The sequence below is a fragment of the Cherax quadricarinatus genome, chromosome 19 (genome assembly GCF_038502225.1).
Source record: "Cherax quadricarinatus isolate ZL_2023a chromosome 19, ASM3850222v1, whole genome shotgun sequence".
Lineage (NCBI taxonomy): Eukaryota > Metazoa > Arthropoda > Malacostraca > Decapoda > Parastacidae > Cherax > Cherax quadricarinatus.
This window is the reverse complement of record NC_091310.1, coordinates 25,789,141-25,815,181: the sequence shown is the minus strand read 5'-3', so window position 1 is coordinate 25,815,181 and position 26,041 is coordinate 25,789,141. Positions and strand designations below refer to the sequence as shown.

Genomic DNA, 26,041 nt, shown 5'->3' with positions numbered 1-26,041 from the left:
GTCCAAGCCCCTCGCACACAAAACCTCCTTTACCCCCTCCCTCCAACCCTTCCTAGGCCGACCCCTACCCCGCCTTCCTTCCACTACAGACTGATACACTCTTGAAGTCATTCTGTTTCGCTCCATTCTCTCTACATGTCCGAACCACCTCAACAACCCTTCCTCAGCCCTCTGGACAACAGTTTTGGTAATCCCGCACCTCCTCCTAACTTCCAAACTACGAATTCTCTGCATTATATTCACACCACACATTGCCCTCAGACATGACATCTCCACTGCCTCCAGCCTTCTCCTCGCTGCAACATTCATCACCCACGCTTCACACCCATATAAGAGCGTTGGTAAAACTATACTCTCATACATTCCCCTCTTTGCCTCCAAGGACAAAGTTACATATATACACAAAGATACATATATACACATTAAAATAAATTAATCTTTAATATTATATAAAAAACAATCTTTGGTCTAGAGGTATTTAAAATATACATACATGTTACAATAATAAATTATTAGCATTTTAAAATAATAATGATTCGTAACCCTACACACAGGGTACCACTTTTCAGACACTACTGTGTCACTATATATATATCTATGCTAAAATAATAAATTATAAATAACATTTGTACAATAATAAATTACAGTCAACTCTGTGTTTCACGACACCCTAATGACGCTCCGTGTCACACGACACTTATCCGTGTAATGACGCTCCATCTCAACTGTGTCCCTTGACACCCTTTTCTCTGATGCTCCTACTCTCCGTGTCACACGACACCCTTTTCTCTGCATCATACACTTGTGTCACCCGACACCCAGCGACGCACGACACTCCGTGTCACACGACACGTATCCGAGTTGTGACGCTCCCTGTGTCTCACACGACATTTATCCGTGTAATGACGCTCCATCTCAGCTGTGTCCCTTGACACCCTTTTCTCTGCGTAATGATGCTCCTACTCTCCGTGTCACACGACACCCTTTTCTCTGCGTCATACACTTGTGTCACCCGACACCCAGCGACACACTCACACAGCGTCTTTCTCGAGGCCAGTCACATGACACTATTCAATGTACACTATAGCCGTAACTTCTTTAGTGTCACACGGCACCCTTTTCTTCTCAGTGTTCCACTACAACAGCATCCGATGACTCCGGCCCACAGTTGACCAGCGTAGGCGGTGAGTCCGCAGACATCACCTGTCCTTTAAATACTCTCCAAGGCCGGTAGAAGTACACCGTAAGGTGAGCACTTCCTACCGCCTTCAAGACCAATTGACACACAGCAAGGTGGTCCAGTGCAGAACACACTGTGTTGCAAGCTCACTGAATGCGGCTGTCAAGTAACTGGGGCCAACAGACTCAGTGAGCTGCGGTGAGCGCTTCCTCTAATGCCAGTAGATATATATATTAAGTCGGTCAGACGAATACTCTACTGTCAGTAGATGTCTACCGTAAGGCGTTCTGGTAGTTACTGCTTAGATGTGTACCGTGAGGTGCTCAGGTACTTACTGCTTCTAAAGCCGGCTCAGCAGTCCCCACATTGGGTTTGATGGCGTACCCAGTGGTACTGCCGGCCGGCAGGTTAACTATTTAACCGCTAGTTTGGCAGGGGACCGTAACACCAGTGCATGAAATTACTGCCTCCCTTTCTTCGTTGACATTTAAAAGTTCCTCAAAATATTCCCGCCATCTACCCAATACCTGCAGCTCCCCATCTACTAACTCTTCTACTCTGTTTTTAATTGACAAATCCATTTGTTCCCTAAGTTTTCTTAACTTGTTTAGCTCCAAAAAATTTTCTTATTTTCTGCAAAATTTCTTGACACTGCCTCTCCCACTCTATCATCTGTTCTCCTTTTGCATTCTCTCACTACTCTCTTCACCTTTCTTTTACTCTCCATATACTCTGCTCTTCTTATAACACTTCTGCTTTGTAAAAACCTCTCATAAGCTATCTTTTTCTCTTATCACACCCTTCATCATTCCACCAATCACTCCTCATTCCTCCTGCACCCACCGTCCTTTAACCATGAACTTCTGCCCCACATTCTGATACTGCATTTTTAAAACTATTCTAGCCCTCTTCACCCCCCCCCCCCCCCCCACTACTCATATTTGCAGTAGCCCACCTTTCTGCCAATAGTTGCTTATATTTCACCCTAACTTCCTCCTACCTTAGTTTATACATTTTCTCCTCTCTCTTACTTGCTGTTGCTCTAACTGTAGCTACACTAAATAATGATCCGATATATCAGTTGCCCCTCTATAAATATGTACATCCTGAAGCCTACCCATCAACCTTTTATCCACCAATACATAATCTAACAAACAACTTTCATTACTTGCTATATCATACCTTGTATACTTACTTAACTTCTTTTTCATAAAATATGTATTATTACCAAACCTCTTTCTACACATAGCTCATTTAAAGGTTTCCCATTTTCATTTACCCCTGGCACCCCAAATTTACCTAGTACTCCCTTCACAACATTTTTACCCACTTTAGCATTGTGATCCCCAACCACAAGTACTCTCTCATTAGGTTCAAAACTCCCACACACAAAATTTCCCAGAATCTCTCTCTCATCTACACTTCGCTCTTCTCCAGGTGCATATACGCTTACTGTAACCCACTTTCCACATCCAACCTTTATTTTACACCACATAATCCTTGAATTGATACATTTATAGTCCCTCTTTTCCTGCCATAACTTATCCTTCAACATTATTGCTACTCCTTCTTTATCTCTAACTGTATTTGAAACCCCTGGCCTAATCCCATTTATTTCTCCCCACAGAAACTCTCCCACCCCCTTCAGCTTTGTTTCACTTAAAACCAGGACATCCAGCTTCTTCTCATTCATAACATCCACAATCATTTCTTTTTTATCATTCACACAACATCCACGCACATTCAAACATTCCACTTTGACGGTTTTCTTCTTTATCTTTTTAGTAGGCTATACGGAAAAGGGGTTACTAGCCCATTGTTCCCGGAATTTTATTTGACTTTTACAGCAATCATGGCTTATGGAGGAAAGATTCTTATTCCACTTCCCCATGGATATAAAAGAAAAACAGTAAGAACAAGAACTATTAAGACAAAATCAAAGAAAACTCAGATGAGTGTGTATACATAAACGTGTACATGTATGTGTAGTGTGACCTAAGTGTAAGTAGAAGTAGCAAGATGTACTTGAAATCTTGCATGTTTAATAGACAGAAAAGACACCACCAATCCTACCATCATGTAAAACAAATACAGGCTTCCTTTTTACACTCACTTGGCAGGACGGTAGTACCTCTCCTAGGTGGGAGACGGCTGACTTGTTGAAAAAAAAAAATATATATATATATATATATATATATATATATATATATATATATATATATATATATATATATATATATATATATATTATGTATATGTACACCTACCATCCGACTTACGACCTGCTCGACTTACGACCACTCGACTTACGACAGTGTTTTTTATGCCAAATTTCTGGGAAATAAACAACTATTTGTGTTGTACACAGTGTTTATCCTAAACCTTACAATATAATATACAGTACTAACAACATAAAAAGTAAAGTAAAACAGGAAATACCAAAATAAAACAATAAAATAGTCATTACAAAAATGTTTTGTTGATATTCAGTAGTAAAGTTCGACTTACGACCGGTTTCTCGGAACCGAACTCGGTCGTAAGTTGGATGGTAGGTGTATATATATATATTTTTTTAACAAGTCGGCCGTCTCCCACCGAGGCAGGGTGACCCAAATAGAAAGAAAATCCCCAAAAAGAAAATACTTTCATCATTCAACACTTTCACCTCACTCTCACATAATCACTGTTTTTGCAGAGGTGCTCAGAACACAACAGTTTAGAAGCATATACGTATAAAGATACACAATGTATCTCTCCAAACTGCTAATATCCCGAACCCCTCCTTTAGAGTGCAGGTATTGTACTTCCAATTTCCAGGACTCAAGTCCGGCTGTATAAAAATAATCGGTTTTCCTGAATCCCTTCACTAAATATTACCCTGCTCACACTCCAACAGATCGTCAGGTCCCAAATACCATTCGTCTCCATTCACTCCTTTCGAACACACTCATACACGCCTTCTGGAAGTCCAAGCCTCTCGCCCACAAAATCTCCCTTACCCCTTCCTTCCAACCTTTTCGAGGATGACCCCTACCCCACCTTCCTTCCCCTACATATTTATACGCTCTCCATGTCATTCTACTTTGATCCATTGTCTCTGAATGACCAAACCTCCTCAACAACCCCTCTTCAGCCCTCTGACTAATACTTTTAATAACTCCACACCTTCTCATAATTTCCTCACTCCGAATTTTCTGCATAATATTTACACCACACATTGCCCTTAGACAGGACATCTCCACTGCCTCCAACCGCCTCCTCGCTGCTGCTTTCACAACCCAAGCTTCACACCTATATAAGAGTGTTCGTACTACTATACTTTCATACATTCCCTTCTTTGCCTCCATAGATAATGTTTTTTGTCTCCACATATACCTCAACGCACCACTCGCCTTTTTTCCCTCATCAATTCTATGATTTACCTCATCTTTCATAAATCCATCCGCCGACACGTCAACTCCCAAATATCTGAAAACATTCACTTCTTCCATACTCCTCTTCCCCAATTTAATATCAAATTTTTCTTTATCTAAATCATTTGATACCCTTATCACCTTATTCTTTTCTATGTTTACTTTCAACTTTCTGCCTTTACACACACTCCCAAACTCATCCACTAACCTTTGCAATTTTTCTTTAGAATCTCCCATAAGCAGGGCACAGATTGATTAATGAATCTCAACACGATTTTACAAAGGGGCGTTCCTGTCTTATGAATTTACTAACTTTTTTCACTAAGGTGTTTGAGGAGGTAGATCATGGTAATGAATATGATATTGTGTATATGGACTTCAGTAAGGCTTTGATAGAGTTCCACACCAGAGGCTATTGAGGAAACTTAAGGCACACGGAATAGGAGGAGAAATTTTTTCCTGGGTAGAGGCATGGCTGACAAATAGACAGCAGAGAGTTTGCATAAATGGGGAGAAATCAGAATGGAGGCACGTCACAAGCGGTGTTCCTCAGGGGTCATTGTTGGGCCTGTTGTTGTTCACAATTTACATAAACGACATAGATGAAGGAATAAATAGTGACATAAGCAAATTTGCTGATGACACCAAAATAGGCCATCCAACTCATTCTAATGAGGACACTAGAGCACTCCAGGATGGTTTGAGTAGACTGATGCAAAGGTCGGAGAAGTGGCAGATGGAATTTAATATTGACAAATGCAAAGTTCTAAATGTTGGACAGTTAAATAACCATGCCACATATAAACTAAATAATGTAGATCTTAATACTACTGATTGCAAAAAGGATTTAGGAGTTCTGGTTAGCAGTAATCTAAAACCAAGACAACAGTGTATTAGTGTTTGCAATAAAGCTAACAGAATTCTTGGCTTCATATCTAGAAGTATAAATAATGGAAGTCCTCAGGTTGTTCTTCAACTTTATATATCCTTGGTTAGGCCTCATTTAGACTATGCTGCTCAGTTCTGGTCACCGTATTACAGAATGGATATAAATGCTCTGGAAAATGTACAGAGGAGGATGACAAAGATGATCCCATGTATCAGAAATCTTTCCTATGAGGATAGACTTAGGGCCCTGAATCTGCACTCTCTTGAAAGGCGTAGAACTAGGGGGGATATGATCGAGGTGTATAAATGAAAAACAGGAATAAATAAAGGGGATGTAAATAGCGTGCTGAAAATTTCCAGCCAGGACAGGACTCGCAGCAATGGTTTCAAGTTGGAAAAATTCAGATTCAGGAAGGATATAGGAAAGCACTGGTTTGGTAATAGAGTTGTGGATGAGTGGAACAAACTCCCGAGTACAGTTATTCAGGCTAAAACGTTGTGTAGTTTTAAAAATAGGTTAGGTAAATACATGAGTGGGTGTGGATGGGTGTGAGTTGGACCTGACTAGCTTGTGCTGCTGGGTCTGGTGCAGTGCTCCATCCTTGAGTGGAGGTGACCAGACTGGGTGGGTCATTTGGCTAATCTGGGGGGGGGGGACATAGACCTGCTCTGCATGGGTCAGTAGGCCTGCTGCAGTGTTCCTTCTTTCTTATGTTCTTCCATCTCTCTTCCTCCTCCTCTGCAGCAAGATTCTGAGCTGCGATCTGTTGCTGTTCCTGCTGAAGCTCTTGCAGCTCCTCAGTGGTTAGCTCTTCATTGTGGTCCTCCACCAACTCTTCCACATCCTTCAAACTCACATCTAACCCCATGGAACTCCCCAATGCCACAACTGACATAGGCTCATCAGGGTCAGCCACAAACCCTTCAAAATCCCTCTTGTGGACACAATCTGGCCACAATTTTCTCCAAGCAGAGTTCAGGTAGTCACTTCCTCCCAGGCCTTACCTATAAGGCTTATGCAGTGGAGGATACTGAAGTGTTCTTTCCAAAACTCTCTTAGGGTCAAGTGAGTGTCTGAGGTCACGTTAAAGCACCTTTGAAACATTGCTTTGGTGCAGAGTTTTTTAAATTTTGAAATGACCTGCTGGTCCATGGGCTGGAGGAGAGGAGTGGTATTCGGGAGCAAGAACTTTACTGTGATGAACCCAAACTCCTGCAGAATTAGGTCATCCAAGTTTGGAAGATGAGCAGGTGCATTGTCCATTACTAGGAGGCACATGAGATCCAATTTCTTTTCCAGGAGGTAATTCTTCACACTCGGGCCAAACACTTCATTGAACCACTCGACAAAAATTTTCCTCATGATCCATGCCTTTTTATTAGATCTCCAAAACACACACAATTTACTCTTCATAACATTGTTTTTCCTGAACACTTTGGGATTTTCAGAATGGTACGCTAGTAACAGCTTCATTTTGAAATCCCCACTAGCATTAGCACAGAACATGAGCGTCAGCCTGTTTTTCATAGGCTTGTGTCCTGGCAGTTCCTTTTCCTCCTGAGTAATGTAGGTCCTCTTTGGCATTCTCTTCCAAAAGATGCCTGTTTTGTCACAATTGAACACTTGTTCAGGTTTCAGTCCTTCAGTCTCTATGTACTCCTTGAATTTACTTATGAATTTTGTAGCTGCAGTTTTGTCCGAACTGGCAGCCTCACCATGCTTTATCACACTGTGTATGCCACTACGGTTCTTAAACCTCTCAAACCAACCTTTGCTGGCCTTAAATTCACCAATATCAGTACTCATTGCAGGCAATTTCTTTACCAGATCGTCATGCAACTGCCTAGCCTTTTCACAAATAATCTCCTGCTAATTGTTTCTCGTTTATCCACACCAATAATAACTTCTCAACCTCTTCGAGTACTGGTGATCTCATTTTTGTCAGCATATTTACCCCCTTTGCAACAACAGCTTCCTTGATTTCCTTTTTCTTGGCCACGATGGAAGATATGGTTGTACTGGATTTGTTATACAAGCTGGCCAGTTCGGCCACATGTACGCCACTTTCATATTGTTCATTGATGTTTTTCTTAAATTCAATCGTATTTCTCACCTTTCTTTGGAGCCTTGGTAGCTTATTTGGAACTTGCAAGCACTAAAATGAATGGAATATTATGAAATATTTCATATGAACATGTGAGGAGACTGTTGCTCACTGGTAAACAATGCCACACTGGCTGGGAAGGTAGGCCGAGGCGGCTCAGAGCCGTGATTACGCCTCCAGGACGAACGACAATTAGCGAGTCAATGTTTGGACTAAAATAACGCGATGATTTCCGAAAAGGACGACTATTGAGCCCGACGATTATCGAGGGACCACTGTAGTTTGTTTACATAACTCACGAACCTTCTACACTCATTCTCTCTTTCGTTTATTCATTTAATCTTGTTTACTCACCTCTCACTCTACATTAAGACTACAGATATTTTGAGGTAAGTATTGAGTAAGCACAATATTATATTATAGTTTAACCCCTTCAGGGTCCAAGGCCCAAATCTGAAGTGGTGCCCCAGTGTCCAAGAATTTAAAAAAAAAAATTGTTATTTTTTCTTATGAAATGGTAGAGAATCTTTTTGTGAAGGTAATAAAACAAAAAGTATGAAATTTGATGGAAAATTGACGAAATTATACTCTCGCGAATTTTGATGTGTCAGCGATATTTACGAATCGGCGATTTTGCCGACTTTGACTCCCATTTTAGGCCAATTACATTATTCCAGTCAACCAAATTCTTAGCTATTTCACTAGTATTACTTCTATTCTATCGATTGAGCACAAGAAATTGCCAAGTCAACTGTTCCAACTACAAATTAAAGTGATTGGAAATTGTTAATTTGGCCAATTTAACACAAAGTTCAAAATATTCCAATTTCAAAATAGGGTCCAGAATAAACAATGTAGGTATTCCTGGAACTAAACTAACATTTCCTCTGTTCATTAGTTATGTTTTGAGGCTTTACAAATAAATTCCATTTTGATTTTTTATTCACATAATGAATTTTTATTCACACCAAAAAATAGAAGATTTACTGTTATGCAATACTGTAATAATTGTATAAATATCATCACCATATTTGTGAATGCATATTAGACCCACCAGCTGGCGTGTATTAGACGTGTGAGGTCGTTTGTTTACTCTTGAATATCGGCAAAAATTTAACATTTCTGCTACTTTTAGCTCAGTTTCAAGCCATTTCCAGTGCTAAAACCAATCAAAATCATCTCTATTTCTGTAACATGTCTTCCATTCTATCAAATGAGACCAAGAAATCGCAAATACAACTATAAAAAACATACGAAAAAACACTGCAAAGTCGCTGTTTTAATCGAAAAATCATGATTACAGTTTTTTTCTCTCATTATACACAGTGTGCTGAAGGATCTGTTTTATGTGGTGCACACATACCACATAATTGTATTCTCTCATATCTAGCCCCAAATGTACCACTCACAGTTTATCTGAGCTGAGCTCATGACGTAGATCTACGGTTTGGACCCTGAACGTAAAGCCGTAGATCTACGGGACTGACCCTGAAAGGGTTAATAATAATAATATTATTAATATTAGTACATATGTATTATTGTAATAATACATAATAATTATTAATTTTTTTTTTCAACAAACTGGCCATATCCTACCATGGGAGGGTGGCCCAAAAAGAAAAACAAAAGTTTCTCTTTTTAAATTTAGTAATTTATACAGGAGAAGGGGTTACTAGCCCCTTGCTCCCGGCATTTTAGTCACCTCTTATGACACGCATGGCTTACGGAGGAAGAATTCTGTTCCACTTCCCCGTGGAGATAAGAGGAAATAAACAAAAACAAGAACTAGAAACAAAATAGAAGAAAACCCAGAGGGGTATGTATATATATGCTTGGACATGTATGTGTAGTGTGACCTAAGTGTAAGTAGAAGTAGCAAGATGTACCTGAAATCTTGCATGTTTATGAGACAGAAAAAGGGACACCAGCAATCTTACCATCATGTACAAGAATGACAGGCTTTCGTTTTACACTCACTTGGCAGGATGGTAGTACCTCCCTGGGCAGTTGCTGTCTACCAACCTACTACCTAGAATAATTATTATTATTATTATTAATTTAGGGCACTGGAGCACAGATCCACTGTATAGCACTTTGTCTGGATTTTTGGGGTTATCCTAGGTAATTTACTCTATGTATGATAACTTATGTGTACCTGTGAGAGAGAGAGAGAGAGAGAGAGAGAAAGAAAGAGGTACAGAGATACAGAGAGAGATATACAGATGAAGAGAGATTCAAATTCAGCTAGTCAGGCAGGCAGCCAACCACCCACCCTCCCACCCACCGAATACGTATTACACATGTTCCAGAGTTGTTGCTCTTTACTTAGGGCATAAGTTATAGGACATTCTGCCAGGATGACACTACCAGTGGTATTCTCCCTTTCCACTGTGTCAACAATACTTAAAGATAACAGTAACATATGATACTGTATGAGATGTAAAATTTACAATACAGTTCACTGCCATGTATACATAATATACAGTACATAAATGATTAAAATATATCAATAGAAGTAAATTATGGTAAAAAGAATGAAATAATGATTGTACATTACATTACAGTACTATGTAGGTAGTTTATATAGCAAAGGTTTGACGTTATGCCCTACCCAGTATGTTGGCAATTTTCAAAGGTTCGACTTATGTTCATTTTGACTTATGGCCAGTTGGTCAGAACCAAGCTTGGTTGTAAGTCGGATGGTACTCGTATGTGTAATATAATATTTATATACGTAATAATACACGTAATATAATTAAATTATTATAAGAATATGAACGTACTAATAATAATTATAATAATAATAATAATATAAGTGGGTTGCAGATCGCCACCACTAGATGGCAGTGTGTATCTAAACAACACTCAGTCCGCATGTGCTTAACCCGCGGTGGAGGGAAATTCTCGTGTTTTCCTTACTTGTGCAGTTACAGTATTTTGCGAAATTTCTTGTTTCTAACCATGGGTCCTAAGAATGCAAGTGCAAAGGACAGTGCTGAGAAGAAAAAGAGGATGATTTCCATGGAATTAAAACAGTGAATAGTGAAGTAACAAAGTGTAGCATTAAGAGTGTAGCATTAAGAGTGTACCATTAAGAGTGTACCATTAAGAGTGTACCATTAAGAGTGTACCATTAAGAGTGTACCATTAAGAGTGTACCATTAAGAGTGTACCATTAAGAGTGTACCATTAAGAGTGTACCATTAAGAGTGTACCATAAAGAATGTAGCATTAAGAGTGTGCCATTATTATTATTATTGTTTTCCTTATGAAACTAGTGTGTGATCTAATGCAGTTTGCCTTAAAAACACTTCATTTTCTGTTAAAATAAAAGCATGGGAAGGTATGTAGTCAAGAGCAGGAATGGCAGCTGTGGTGCTGCAGCTTCCACTACCACTACTCACATATGTAATATTTCATTCATTCTAGTGTATATATCGTGTTTCTGTGTTATTAATATTGTTTATTATGTCATACTAGATGAATTATAATAGATAAACAAGCCATCGAGTTACATTAGGGAAATTATTGAAAGTATTTTTTTGTAGTGGGGGGTTGAAGAGGGTTGGAATAGTTTTAAAAATGCAGTATTAGAATGTGGGGCAGAAGTTTGTGGTTATAGGAGGGTGGGGGCAGGAGGAAAGAGGAGTGATTGGTGGAATGATGAAGTAAAGGGTGTGATAAAAGAGAAAAAGTTAGCTTATGAGAGGTTTTTACAAAGCAGAAGTGTTATAAGAAAAGTAGAGTATATGGACAGTAAAAGAAAGGTGAAGAGAGTGGTGAGAGAGTGCAAAAGGAGAGCAGATGAAAGAGTGGGAGAGGCACTGTCAAGAAATTTTAATGAAAACAAGAAAAAATTTTGGAGTGAGTTAAACAAGTTAAGAAAGCCTAGGGAAAGTATGGATTTGTCAGTTAAAAATAGAGTAGGGGAGTTAGTAGATGGGGAGAGGGAGGTATTAGGTAGATGGCGAGAATATTTTGAGGAACTTCTAAATGTTGAGGAAGAAAGGGAGGTGGTAATTTCATGCACTGGTCAGGGAGGTATACCATCTTTTAGGAGTGAAGAAGAGCAGAATGTAAGTGTGGGGGAGGTACGTGAGGCATTACGTAGAATGAAAGGGGGTAAAGCAGCTGGAACTGATGGGATCATGACAGAAATGTTAAAAGCAGGGGGGGATATAGTGTTGGAGTGGTTGGTACTTTTGTTTAATAAATGTATGAAAGAGGGGAAGGTACCTAGGGATTGGCGGAGAGCATGTGTAGTCCCTTTGTATAAAGGGAAAGGGGACAAAAGAGATTGTAAAAATTATAGAGGAATAAGTTTATTGAGTATACCAGGAAAAGTGTGTGGTAGGGTTATAATTGAAAGAATAAGAGGTAAGACAGAATGTAGGATTGCGGATGAGCAAGGAGGTTTCAGAGTGGGTAGGGGATGTGTAGATCAAGTGTTTACATTGAAGCATATATATGAACAGTATTTAGATAAAGGTAGGGAAGTTTTTATTGCATTTATGGATTTAGAAAAGGCATATGATAGAGTGGATAGGGGAGCAATGTGGCAGATGTTGCAAGTATATGGAATAGGTGGTAAGTTACTAAATGCTGTAAAGAGTTTTTATGAGGATAGTGAGGCTCAGGTTAGGGTGTGTAGAAGAGAGGGAGACTACTTCCCGGTAAAAGTAGGTCTTAGACAGGGATGTGTAATGTCACCATGGTTGTTTAATATATTTATAGATGGGGTTGTAAAAGAAGTAAATGCTAGGGTGTTCGGGAGAGGGGTGGGATTAAATTATGGGGAATCAAATTCAAATTGGGAATTAACACAGTTACTTTTTGCTGATGATACTGTGCTTATGGGAGATTCTAAAGAAAAATTGCAAAGGTTAGTGGATGAGTTTGGGAAGGTGTGTAAAGGTAGAAAGTTGAAAGTGAACATAGAAAAGAGTAAGGTGATGAGGGTATCAAATGATTTAGATAAAGAAAAATTGGATATTAAATTGGGGAGGAGGAGTATGGAAGAAGTAAATGTTTTCAGATACTTGGGAGTTGACGTGTCGGCGGATGGATTTATGAAGGATGAGGTTAATCATAGAATTGATGAGGGGAAAAAAGGTGAGTGGTGCATTGAGGTATATGTGGAGTCAAAAAACGTTATCTATGGAGGCAAAGAAGGGAATGTATGAAAGTATAGTAGTACCAACACTCTTATATGGGTGTGAAGCTTGGGTGGTAAATGCAGCAGCGAGGAGACGGTTGGAGGCAGTGGAGATGTCCTGTCTAAGGGCAATGTGTGGTGTAAATATTATGCAGAAAATTCGGAGTGTGGAAATTAGGAAAAGGTGTGGAGTTAATAAAAGTATTAGTCAGAGGGCAGAAGAGGGGTTGTTGAGGTGGTTTGGTCATTTAGAGAGAATGGATCAAAGTAGAATGACATGGAAAGCATATAAATCTATAGGGGAAGGAAGGCGAGGTAGGGGTCATCCTCAAAAGGGTTGGAGAGAGGGGGTAAAGGAGGTTTTGTGGGCAAGGGGCTTGGACTTCCAGCAAGAGTGCGTGAGCGTGTTAGATAGGAGTGAATGGAGACGAATGGTACTTGGGACCTGACGATCTGTTGGAGTGTGAGCAGGGTAATATTTAGTGAAGGGATTCAGGGAAACCGGTTATTTTCATATAGTCGGACTTGAGTCCTGGAAATGGGAAGTACAATGCCTGCACTTTAAAGGAGGGGTTTGGGATATTGGCAGTTTGGAGGGATGTGTTGTGTATCTTTATACGTATATGCTTCTAAACTGTTGTATTCTGAGCACCTCTGCAAAAACAGTGATTATGTGTGAGTGTGGTGAAAGTGTTCAATGATGATGAAAGCATTTTCTTTTTGGGGATTTTCTTTCTTTTTTGGGTCACCCTGCCTCGGTGGGAGACGGCCAACTTGTTGAAAAAAAAAAAAATTGTGCCCCTTGAGAGCCAGAACGGATTAATTGCATTTCAGTTAATTTAAATGAAAAAAAATGACACTGCAAACGAGCAAGTCCAGATGTGAGCAAGGTCACGGAACTGATTAAACTCATAAGTAAAGGTTCCACTATACATTTATATTTACAGGAATAATCTCTCAGTGATGAAGCCTTAAAGAATGCAGCAGATAAATTTAGGCTCCCAAATATTTGCTCATAAGTGAATGAAAGGGAGCAGGGGGTTAATAACCCCTTCTCCTGTGTACATTTATTTATTTATTTATTTATTTAGAAATTTAGCATACAAACAGAGGTACAAAAAATACAGGTAAGAGCAGCATGCCAAAGCCACTTATATGCATAGCATTACGGGCTGGCTTAAAATTAACTTAAGGTTAACTAAGCAATGATGAAATCAGTGATAAGACATTATTGTAAACAGATAACTATAAAATACAAATGAGTATTACAAAGACAGGTCCAATGGTTGCATGCATTGCTGTTCATTCAGTAGAATGGAGTATTCTGTTAGGTAGTGTATTTAAAAAAATAACAAAGTTAGGTTTAACATTTGTGTGATATAATTGTGAGTAACATTTAGGATATACAATTTATATGGTTCAGTTATTCAGTATTTATTTGGTTTTGAGTGAGTAAGTGAACTTTGAGAAGAGACTTGAATTTATAAACAGGTAGTGTTTCTTTTATATTTACAGGTAATGAATTCCAGATTTTAGGGTCTTTTATGTGCATTGAGTTTTTGCATAGCGTGAGATGGACACGAGGAACATCAAAGAGTGATCTGTGCCTTGTATTATGGTCATGTGTTCTGTTGAGGTTGGCAAGGAGATGTTTGAGGGGAGGGTTAATATCAGAGTTAAGTGTTCTATGTATGTAATAAGTGCAATAATAAGTATGGATGTTTTGTATGGTGAGTAGGTTGAGTGTTTTGAATATTGGTGGAGTGTGCTGCCTGTAGTGAGAATTTGTTATCATTCTAACTGCAGCCTTTTGTTGGGTAATTAGTGGTCTGAGATGGTTAGTTGTTGTTGAGCCCCATGCACAAATTCCATAGGTGAGATAGGGGTAAATAAGAGAGTGATAAAGGGCCAGGAGGGCTGACTGTGGAACATAGTACCGTATCTTCGATAGTATGCCTACAGTCTTGGAAATTTTCTTAGAAATTTGTTGTATATGTGTATGAAATTTGAGTCTATTATCGAGGTGGATTCCTAAGAATTTTCCCTCTGTTAGCTTTGTGATAGGTGATCCGTTTATCGTTATGTTAAGAGGTACATCCGTAGCTCTGCTACCAAACTGAATGAAGTAGGTTTTGTCAATGTTTAGTGTAAGTGTGTTAGTCCTCATCCAGGTAGATATTTTCTGTAATTCGGCGTTTACAGTATTTGCTAGCGTGACTGGGCTCGGGTGAGAGAAGACGTATGTGGTGTCATCTGCAAAAAGTGTGGGTTTGAGTAATTGCGAAGCATTTGGTAGGTCATTTATGTATAGGAGAAAGAGAAGAGAAGAGAAACTTTCGTTTTTCTTTTTACGTCAACCTGCCTCGGTGGGATATGGCTGGTTTAATAAAAAAAAAAAGTGAGTGAAAGCTGTTTGCGATATAATGAAGAGAATAAATAAATAGATGTGCATAGTTTGCAGTCAGTAAGTTTGGATATAGGGGTGATATGATTGAGGTGTATAAATGGAAAATGGGAATAAATAAAGGGGATGTAAATAGCCTGCTGAAAATATCCAGCCAAGACAGGACTTGCAGCAGTGGTTTCAAGTTGGAAAAGTTCAGATTCAGGAAGGACATAGGAAAGCACTGGTTTGGTAATAGAGTTGTGGATGAGTGGAACAAACTCCAGAGTACCATCATAGAAGCTAAGACCTTGTGTAGTTTTAAAAATAGGTTGGATAAATACATGAGTGGGTGTGGGTGGGTGTGAGTTGAACCTGACTAGCTTGGGCTACCAGGTCTGGTGCCATGCTCCTTCCTTAGGTGGAAGTGACTTGACTAGGTGGCATGGACCTACTTTGCATGGGTCAGTAGGCCTGTTTCAGTGTTCCTTCTTTCTTATGTTCTTATGTTCATAAAAGGTTGATAGGTTGACTATTGGATGAGCAGGTTTATAGAATGCCAACAGATATATCAGATCATTATTTAGTCTGTTGACATGACAATCAGATTACTATCCAACCACAACATCCCTATCCTTCCTTAACCCTTGGAGGGTCTGTCCCATAGTTCTACAGTTTTGAAGCCAGGGTCCAAGCCATAGTTGTATGCCATGAGCTCAGCTCACTCAGATAAGCTGTGAGTATTAAATTTGGGCCTAGATATGAGAGAATGCATCTGTGTGGTGTGTTCCATATGAAACAAATCCTGGAGCATGCAGTGCATATTAAAAAAAAAGACTCTTTTTTTTTATTGAAACAGAGATTTTACGGTGTATTTTCATATGTTTTTTTACTGTTGCATTTCCAGTTTCTTGGTCTCATTTGATAGAATGGAAGATATATTAAAGAAATAGAGATGATTTTGTTTGGTTTTAGTACTAAAAATGGCTTGAAACTGAGCTCAAAGTAGCAGAAATCTTTGATTTTTGCCGATGTTCAAGAGTAGACAAATGATGTCACACGTCCAATACACATCAGCTGGTGGGTCTTGTGTGTGTTCACGAATGTGCTGATATTATTTATACAATTATTACAGTATTGCATAGCATTAAATCTTCTGTTTTTTGGTGTGAATAAAAATTCATTATGTGAACAAAAATCAAAGTAGAATTCATTTGTAAAACCTGGAAACAAAACTAATAAGCAGAGGAAATGTTATTTTAGTACCAGGAATGCCTGCATTGTTTATTCTGGACCCTGCTTTGAAATTGGAATATTTTGAACTTTGTGTGAAATTGGCCAAATTACTAATTTTATTCACTTTATTGGGTAGTTGAAATACTCAAAGTGGGCAAAATCGCCAATGCGTAAATATCGCTGATGCAGCAAAATTCATGAGAGTGTAATTTTGTCAATTTTCCATCAAATTTCATACGTTGTTTTATTTCCTTTAGAAAAAGATTCTCTGCCATTTCACAAGAAAAAATAATAAAAAATTTTTTTTTTGAAAATTTTTGGACCCTGTGGACAAATTTCAGATTGGGGGTCTGGACCCTGAAAGGGTTAAGAGTTTAGCCACTTTTATCTTTGATAAATGTATAGAGGCAAAACTAGGTCACACTCTTCATTAGTATGAAATGCAAAACTTATATCCAAAAGACTTGGCAGACGATGCTCCATCCCCCAATGAAAAGCAGGGGTGTCACTAGCACGTTAAGGGACCATACAATAAGTGTCAGGGGCCCGAGACTGTTCAACTGCCTCCCAGCACACATAAGGGGGATTACCAACAGACCCCTGGCAGTCTTCAAGCTGGCACTGGACAAGCACCTAAAGTCAGTTCCGGATCAGCCGGGCTGTGGCTCGTACGTTGGTTTGCGTGCAGCCAGCAGCAACAGCCTGGTTGATCAGGCTCTGATCCACCAGGAGGCCTGGTCACAGACCGGGCCGCGGGGGCATTGACCCCCGGAACTCTCTCCAGGTAAACTCCAGGTAAACTCCAGATTGTGTAAGTAGGTGAATTTTGTTTATTTGAATTTTGCTTATTTGACTGATTTAAAATTTTATATATATAAAAAAATTAGCATTTACAGGTTATTCCTTAATTATTTCCAGGTTCACTGGGGCCAACACCCACTACGACCTGAATTCCTTGAGTCGACATACCTTCTCTATCTGGCAACCGATGACCCATACTATTTGAGAGTTGGAGAACAAGTACTTCGCTCTCTACAGAAACATGCTTGGGTCCCTTGTGGCTATGCAGCAGTGAAGGATGTTCGAACTGGAGTACATGAGGACAGGTATAGTCTTTACTCTTGATTTTATTTGAAGGGGTTGGAGGAAGTGAGAGGGGGGTTGAAGATATATTAAAATTAATAGTGATTAAACATATATCTATGTATAACAAGTACATGTATAAGATGGTAGCTGTTTATTAACCTATTTATGGAACAGTTAAAATTTTTTTTTTTTACACAAGAATTGGTCCAATTTTTTTAATGCGCTATTCATCTTCCATTGAGAGGGTAACCCAAAGAAGAAGAAAAATACTTTCACCATCGCTCACTCTTTCACTGTCTTGTGAAAGGCATGCAGATATTACAGTTCAGATGCCCCTCCAAACTGTAAATATCCTCATCCCTCCTCCAGAGTATAGGCACTATACTTACTACCTCAAGGACTCAAGTCTGGCTAACTGGTTTCCTTGAATCCTTCATAAATGTAACCTTGCTCACACCAACATAATGTCAAGCCACAAAAACCATTTTCCTCCACTCATTCCTGTCTAACATGGTCACACACATTTACTAGATTCCCATGCCCCTTGCATGCAAAACCTTCACACCCTCCTTCCAGCCTTCCCTTAACCACAGATTGATATACCCACCAAGTTACCCTATACACCATCCAAGTCATCTTAATGTCCAAACCACCTCAGCAACCCCTCCTCAGTCCTCTGGATAATACTTTTAGTAACCTTGCTCCTCCTAATCTCCAAACTATAAATTTTCTGCATAATATTTATACCACATTGCCTTGACACAAAATCTCCACTGCCTCCAGCCTCCTTCTCCATTAAAACAAAACTTAGTCCCCTACATTAATGACACTACTATAATTCAGAGCTTGGAGATTAGGAGGAGGTGTATAATTCATAAGAAAGATGGAGCACTGTAGCAGGCCTACTGGCCCATGCAAGGCAGGTCCAACTCTCACCCACCCACACCCACTCATGCATTTATCTAACATATTTTTAAAACTATACAAGGTTTTAGCTTCAGTGACACTACTCAGGAGTTTGTTCCACTCATCCACAGCTCTATTACCAAGCTAGTGCTTTCCTGAATCTAAATTTTACCAACTTGAAACCATTGCTATGAGTCGTGTCTTGGTTAGATATTTTTTAGCACATTATTTACATTCCCTTTTTTTATTCCTGTTTTCCATTTGTACACCTCAGTCATATCTTCCCTAATTCTACACCTTTTTAGAAAATGCAGGTTCAGGGCCCTTAGTCTATCCTTGTAGGAAAGATTTCTGATATATGGGATCATCTTTGTCATCCTCCTTTGTATATTTTCAATTCAGAGGGTAGAGGAGGGGTTGTTGAAGGGTCTTAAACATTCAGAGATGATAGAGCAAAATAGGATGACTAGGAGGGCATTTCATACGACATAAACAACTTATTTCTACTCACTTCTAACATATTCACACAAGCCTATTGGATGGCTAAGCCCCTAACACTTACAACCTCCCTTACCCCCTCCCTCCAATCCTTCCTGGGATAACCCTTCCCCTCCTTCCCATTTACCTGTAAATCAGTTAGATGGAAAGGGCATAGGGATCATCCTAGGAAGGATTGGAGAGAGGGGATAAGGGAGGTTTTGAGTGTTAGGGGCTTAGCCATCCAACAGGCTTGTGTGAATATGTTAGTTTTTCTTTTTTTTTTAATAAGTCGGCCGTCTCCCACAAAGGCAGGGTGACCCAAAAACAAAGAAAATCCCCAAAAAGAAAATACTTTCATCATCATTCAACACTTTCACCTTACTCACACATAATCACTGTTTTTACAGAGGTGCTCAGAATACAACAGTTTAGAAGCATATACGTATAAAGATACACAACATATCCCTCCAAACTGCCAATATCCCAAACCCCTCCTTTAAAGTGCAGGCATTGTACTTCCCATTTCCAGGACTCGAGTCTGGCTATATAAAAATAACCGGTTTCCCTGAATCCCTTCACTAAATATTACCCTGCTCAAACTCCAACAGCTCGTCAGGTCCCAAATACCATTTGTCTCCATTCACTCATATCTAACACGCTCACACACGCGTGCTGGAAGTCCAAGCCCCTCGCCCACAAAACCTCCTTTACCCTCTCCCTCCAACCTTTTCGAGGACGACCCCTACCCCGCCTTCCTTTCCCTACAGATTTATATGCACTCCATGTTATTCTACTTTGATCCATTCTCTCTAAATGACCAAACCACCTCAACAACCCCTCTTCAGCCCTCTGACTAATACTTTTATTAACTCCACACCTTCTCCTAATTTCCACACTCCGAATTTTCTGCATAATATTTACACCACACAATGCCCTTAGACAGGACATCTCCACTGCCTCCAACTGCCTCTTCGCTTCAGCGTTTACAACCCAAGCTTCACACCCATATAAGAGTGTTGGTACTACTATACTTTGCCTCCATAGATAATGTCTTTTGTTTCCACATATACTTCAACGCACCACTCGCCTTTTTTCCTTCATCTGCTGACATATCACCGCCCAAATATCTGAAAACATTCACTTCTTCCATATTCCTCCTCCCCAATTTAATATCCAATTTTTCTTTATCTAAATCATGTGATACTTTCATCACCTTACTCTTTTCTATGTTCACTTTCAACTTTCTACCTTTACACACACTCCCAAACTCATCCACTAACCTTTGCATTTTTCTTTAGAATCTCCCATAAGCACAGTATTATCAGCAAAAAGTAACTGTGTCAATTCCCATTTTGTATTTGATTCCCCATAATTTAATCCCACCCCTCTCCCGAACACTCTAGCATTTGCTTCTTTTATAATGCCATCTATAAATATATTAAATAACCATAGTGACATTACACATCCCCGTCTAAGATATACTTTTACCGGGAAGTAGTCTCCCTCTCTTCTACACACCCTAACCTGAGCCTCACTATCCTCATAAAAACTCTTTACAGCATTTAGTAACTTACCACCTGTTCCATATACTTGCAACATCTGCCACATTGCTTCCCTATCCACTCTATCATATGCCTTTTCTAAATCCATAAATGCTGTTGTAGTGCAAGCAAAGTAACACAGAGGAGAGGTACAGTGTACATTCAGAGGGGAATATTGTAGTTCAAAGAGTCATTTGAACTGTGATGTCAGCATGCTTCTGGCAAGGTAGTAATTAAATGAATGATGGTGAAATTTTTTTTTTAATCACTCTACATCAGTGAGAGACTGCCTGTGTTAAAAAAAATTCTGAACATATAATGAAATTGGCCTGTACTAATTTATTAATTTTTTTTTTTTTTTTTCAACAAGTCGGTCGTCTCCCACCGAGGCAGGGTGACCCAAAAAAAAAGAAAGAAAATCCCCAAAAAGAAAATACTTTCATCATCATTCAACACTTTCACCACACTCACACATTATCACTGCTTTTGCAGAGGTGCTCAGAATACAACAGTTTAGAAGCATATACATATAGAGATACACAACATATCCCTCCAAACTGCCAATATCCCAAACCCCTCCTTTAAAGTGCAGGCATTGTACTTCCCATTTCCAGGACTCAAGTCCGACTATATGAAAATAACCGGTTTCCCTGAATCTCTTCACTAAATATTACCCTGCTCACACTCCAACAGATCGTCAGGTCCCAAGTATCATTCGTCTCCATTCACTCCTATCTAACACGCTCATGCACGCTTGCTGGAAGTCCAAGCCCCTCACCCACAAAACCTCCTTTACCCCCTCTTTCCAACCCTTTCGAGGACGACCCCTACCCCTCTTTCCTTCCCCTATAGATTTATATGCTTTCCATGTCATTCTACTTTGATCCATTCTCTCTAAATGACCAAACCACCTCAACAACCCCTCTTCTGCCCTCTGACTAATGCTTTTATTAACTCCACACCTTCTCCTAATTTCCACACTCCGAATTTTCTGCATAATATTTACACCACACATTGCCCTTAGACAGGACATCTCCACTGCCTCCAACCGTCTCCTCGCTGCTGCATTTACCACCCAAGCTTCACATCCATATAAGAGTGTTGGTACTACTATACTTTCATACATTCCCTTCTTTGCCTCCATAGATAACGTTTTTTGACTCCACATATACCTCAACGCACCACTCACCTTTTTTCCCTCATCAATTCTATGATTAACCTCATCCTTCATAAGTCCATCCGCCGACACGTCAACTCCTAAGTATCTGAAAACATTCACTTCTTCCATACTCCTCCTCCCCAATTTGATATCCAATTTTTCTTTATCTAAATCATTTGATACCCTCATCACCTTACTCTTTTCTATGTTCACTTTCAACTTTCTACCTTTACACACATTCTCAAAATCATCCACTAACCTTCGCAATTTTTCTTTAGAATCTCCCATAAGCACAGTATCATCAGCAAAAAGTAACTGTGTCAATTCCCATTTTGAATTTGATTCCCCATAATTTAATCCCACCCCTCTCCCGAACACCCTAACATTTACTTCTTTTACAACCCCATCTATAAATATATTAAACAACCATGGTGACATTACACATCCCTGTCTAAGATCTACTTTTACCGGGAAGTATTCTCCCTCTCTTCTACACACCCTAACCTGAGCCTCACTATCCTCATAAAAGCTCTTTACAGCATTTAGTAACTTACCACCTATTCCATATACAGTGGACCCCCGGTTAACGATCACCTCCAAATGCGACCAATTATGTAAGTGTATTTATGTAAGTGCGTTTGTACGTGTATGTTTGGGGGTCTGAAATGGACTAATCTACTTCACAATATTCCTTATGGGAAAAAATTCGGTCAGTACTGGCACTTGAACATACTACTGGAATGAAAAAAGTTCGTTAACCGGGGGTCCACTGTACTTGCAACATCTGCCACATTGCTTCTCTATCCACTCTATCATATGCCTTTTCTAAATCCATAAATGCAATAAAAACTTCCCTACCTTTATCTAAATACTGTTCACATATATGCTTCAATGTAAACACTTGATCTACACATCCCCTACCCACTCTGAAGCCTCCTTGCTCGTCCGCAATTCTACATTCTGTCTTACCTCTAATTCTTTCAATTATAACCCTACCGTATACTTTTCCTGGTATACTCAGTAAATTCCTCTTATTCCTCTATAATTTTTACAATCTCTTTTGGTCCCCTTTACTGGCCCTTTATATAAACCGGGGGACTATACATTCTCTCCGCCAATCCCTAGGTACCTTCCCCTCTTTCATACATTTATTAAACAAAAGTACCAACCACTCCAACACTATATCCCCCCCTGCTTTTAACATTTCTGTCATGATCCCATCAGTTCCAGCTGCTTTACCCCCTTTCATTCTACGTAATGCCTCACGTACCTCCACCACACTTACATTCTGCTCTTCTTCACTCCTAAAAGATGGTATACCTCCCTGGCCAGTGCATGAAATTACCGCCTCCCTTTCTTCCTTAACATTTAAAAGTTCCTCAAAATATTCTCGCCATCTACCTAATACCTCCCTCTCCCCATCTACTAACTCCCCTACTCTGTTTTTAACTGACAAATCCATACTTTCCCTAGGCTTTCTTAACTTGTTTAACTCACTCCAAAATTTTTTCTTATTTTCATTAAAATTTCTTGACAGTGCCTCTCCCACTCTCATCTGCTCTCCTTTTGCACTCTCTCACCACTCTCTTCACCTTTCTTTTACTCTCCATATACTCTGCTCTTCTTATAACACTTCTGCTTTGTAAAAACCTCTCGTAAGCTACCTTTTTCTCTTTTATCACACCCTTTACTTCATCATTCCACCAATCACTCCTCTTTCCTCCTGCCCCCACCCTCCTATAACCACAAACTTCTGCCCCACATTCCAATACTGCATTTTTAAAACTATTCCAACCCTCTTCAACCCCCCCACTACTCATCTTTGCACTAGCCCACCTTTCTGCCAATAGTCGCTTATATCTCGCCCGAACTTCCTCCTCCCTTAGTTTATACACTTTCACCTCCCTCTTACTTGTTGTTGCCACCTTCCTCTTTTCCCATCTACCTCTTACTCTAACTGTAGCTACAACTAAATAATGATCCGATATATCAGTTGCCCCTCTATAAACATGTACATCCTGGAGCCTACCCATCAACCTTTTATCCACCAATACATAATCTAACAAACTACTTTCATTACGTGCTACATCATACCTTGTATATTTATTTATCCTCTTTTTCATAAAATATGTGTTACTTATTACCAAATTTCTTTCTACACATAGCTCAATTAAAGGCTCCCCATTTACATTTACCCCTGGCACCCCAAATTTACCTACTACTCCCTCCAAAATGGGAATTGACACAGTTACTTTTTGCTGATGATACTGTGCTTATGGGAGATTCTAAAGAAAAATTGCAAAGGTTAGTGGATGAGTTTGGAAATGTGTGTAAAGGTAGAAAGTTGAAAGTGAACATAGAAAAGAGTAAGGTGATGAGGGTATGAAATGATTTAGATAATGAAAAATTGGATATCAAATTGGAGAGGAGGAGTATGGAAGAAGTGAATGTTTTCAGATACTTGGGAGTTGACGTGTCGGCGGATGGATTTATGAAGGATGAGGTTAATCATAGAATTGATGAGGGGGAAAAAGGTGAGTGGTGCGTTAAGGTATATGTGGAGTCAAAAAACGTTATCTATGGAGGCAAAGAAGGGAATGTATGAAAGTATAGTAGTACCAACACTCTTATATGGGTGTGAAGCTTGGGTTGTGAATGCAGCAGCGAGGAGGCGGTTGGAGGCAGTGGAGATGTCCTGTCTAAGGGCAATGTGTGGTGTAAATATTATGCAGAAAATTTGGAGTGTGGAAATTAGGAGAAGGTGTGGAGTTAATAAAAGTATTAGTCAGAGGGCTGAAGAGGGGTTGTTGAGGTGATTTGGTCATTTAGAGAGAATGGATCAAAGTAGAATGACATGGAGAGCATTTATATCTGTAGGAGAAGGAAGGCGGGGTAGGGGTCATCCTTGAAAAGGTTGGAAGGAAGGGGTAAGGGAGATTTTGTGGACGAGGGGCTTGGACTTCCAGCAGGCGTGCATGAGCGTGTTCAATAGGAGTGAATGGAGACGAATGGTATTTGGGACCTGACGATCTGTTGGAGTGTGAGCAGGGTAATATTTAGTAAAGGGATTCAGGGAAACTGGTTATTTTTATATAGCCGGACTTGAGTCCTGGAAATGGGAAGTACAATGCCTGCACCCTAAAGGAGGGGTTCGGGATATTAGCAGTTTGGAGGGATATGTTGTTCTTTATACGTATATGCTTCTAAACTCTTGTGTTCTGAGCACCTCTGCAAAAACAGTGATTATGTGTGAGTGAGGTGAAAGTGTTGAATGATGATGAAAGTATTTTCCCTTTGGGGATTTTCTTTCTTTTTGGGTCACCCTGCCTTGGTGGGAGATGGCCGACTTGTTGAAAAAAAAAATATAATAATATCTTTATATACTACAAGTACATGTACAAGGTATACAGGCCTAGCTGTCATCAATGACGTATTACTACAGTGGAACTTCGGTTTTCATGAATAATTCGTTCCAGAAAGTCTGGTGAAAACCAAATTGTATGTAAAATGCTCCAAACTTCAGAACACCCGTGACTTAACCTGAATCCTCATTTTTCTTCTTCTTCTTCTTCTTCTTCTTCTTCTTCTTCTTCTTCTTCTTCTTCTTCTTCTTCTTCTTCTTCTTCTTCTTCTTCTTCTTCTTCTTCTTCTTCTTCTTCTTCTTCTTCTTCTTCTTCTTCTTCTTCTTAATTCTTCTTCTTCTTCTTCTTCTTCTTCTTCTTCTTCTTCTTCTTCTTCTTCTTCTTCTTCTTCTTCTTCTTCTTCTTCTTCTTCTTCTTCTTCTTCTTCTTCTTCTTCTTCTTCTTCTTCTTCTTCTTCTTCTTCTTCTTCTTCTTCTTCTTCTTCTTCTTCTTCTTCTTCTTCTTCTTCTTTCCTCTCTCCTTTTCTCCTCTGGGTTGTCTTTCTCTCTCCTGTCTCGTGTTTCTGTTCCTTCTTCATTTATTTTATTTCACCACTTCCCCTTTCACGCACCTCGGTGCGCTTGCTCTCCCTTTGTGGGTTTCTAGCTCTCTTGCAGTGCTCCCCTTCCTTTGTTTTTGACTGGCTCGTCTTCCTTATTTCCCACTTCTACCACTACTACTACCTCTTCTTCTACTACAACTACTGATGAAATTAAGACACATGTGCGGCGTCTGGTTGTCTTTGTTGTGGACGTTTCGCCATCCAGTGGGGATGCCCGGGTGTTATGCATGTGTCATTTCATCCTGTCGGTATTATATACAATTCTTGTACTACTACTACTACTACTACCTCCACCTCTTCCTGCCTATATATAGCCGTCCTGCTCCACCTCTGTTAGTGTGACTTTGTCAATGGTCCAAGTCGGACCGAAACGTCGTCGTAAGCTTCTCTCTTTTATGTGCGGGTTATTTGTGTATCGTTCCAGTCACGGTATTGTGCCTTTTTGTTATTTATTTAGGAAAAAATATATTTTATAAAGAATAACTATAGTTTTACATACAGAAAACAATGAGAAATAAATATAAATGACTAATGAAATGGATAAAT

General features: G+C 39.5%; 1 protein-coding gene across 3 annotated transcripts in view; it reads left to right on the top strand.

Moving 5' to 3' along the window:
• Edem2 (ER degradation enhancer, mannosidase alpha-like 2) overlaps window positions 1-26,041 on the top strand; it is a 285,175-nt gene that overhangs the window by 118,578 nt on the left and 140,556 nt on the right. For all 3 annotated transcript variants that reach the window (XM_070086564.1, XM_070086565.1, XM_070086566.1), the window contains one exon: window positions 17,279-17,466. In XM_070086564.1, the coding sequence (XP_069942665.1) occupies window positions 17,279-17,466 (188 nt within the window). The remainder of the gene's footprint in view (window positions 1-17,278; window positions 17,467-26,041) is intronic.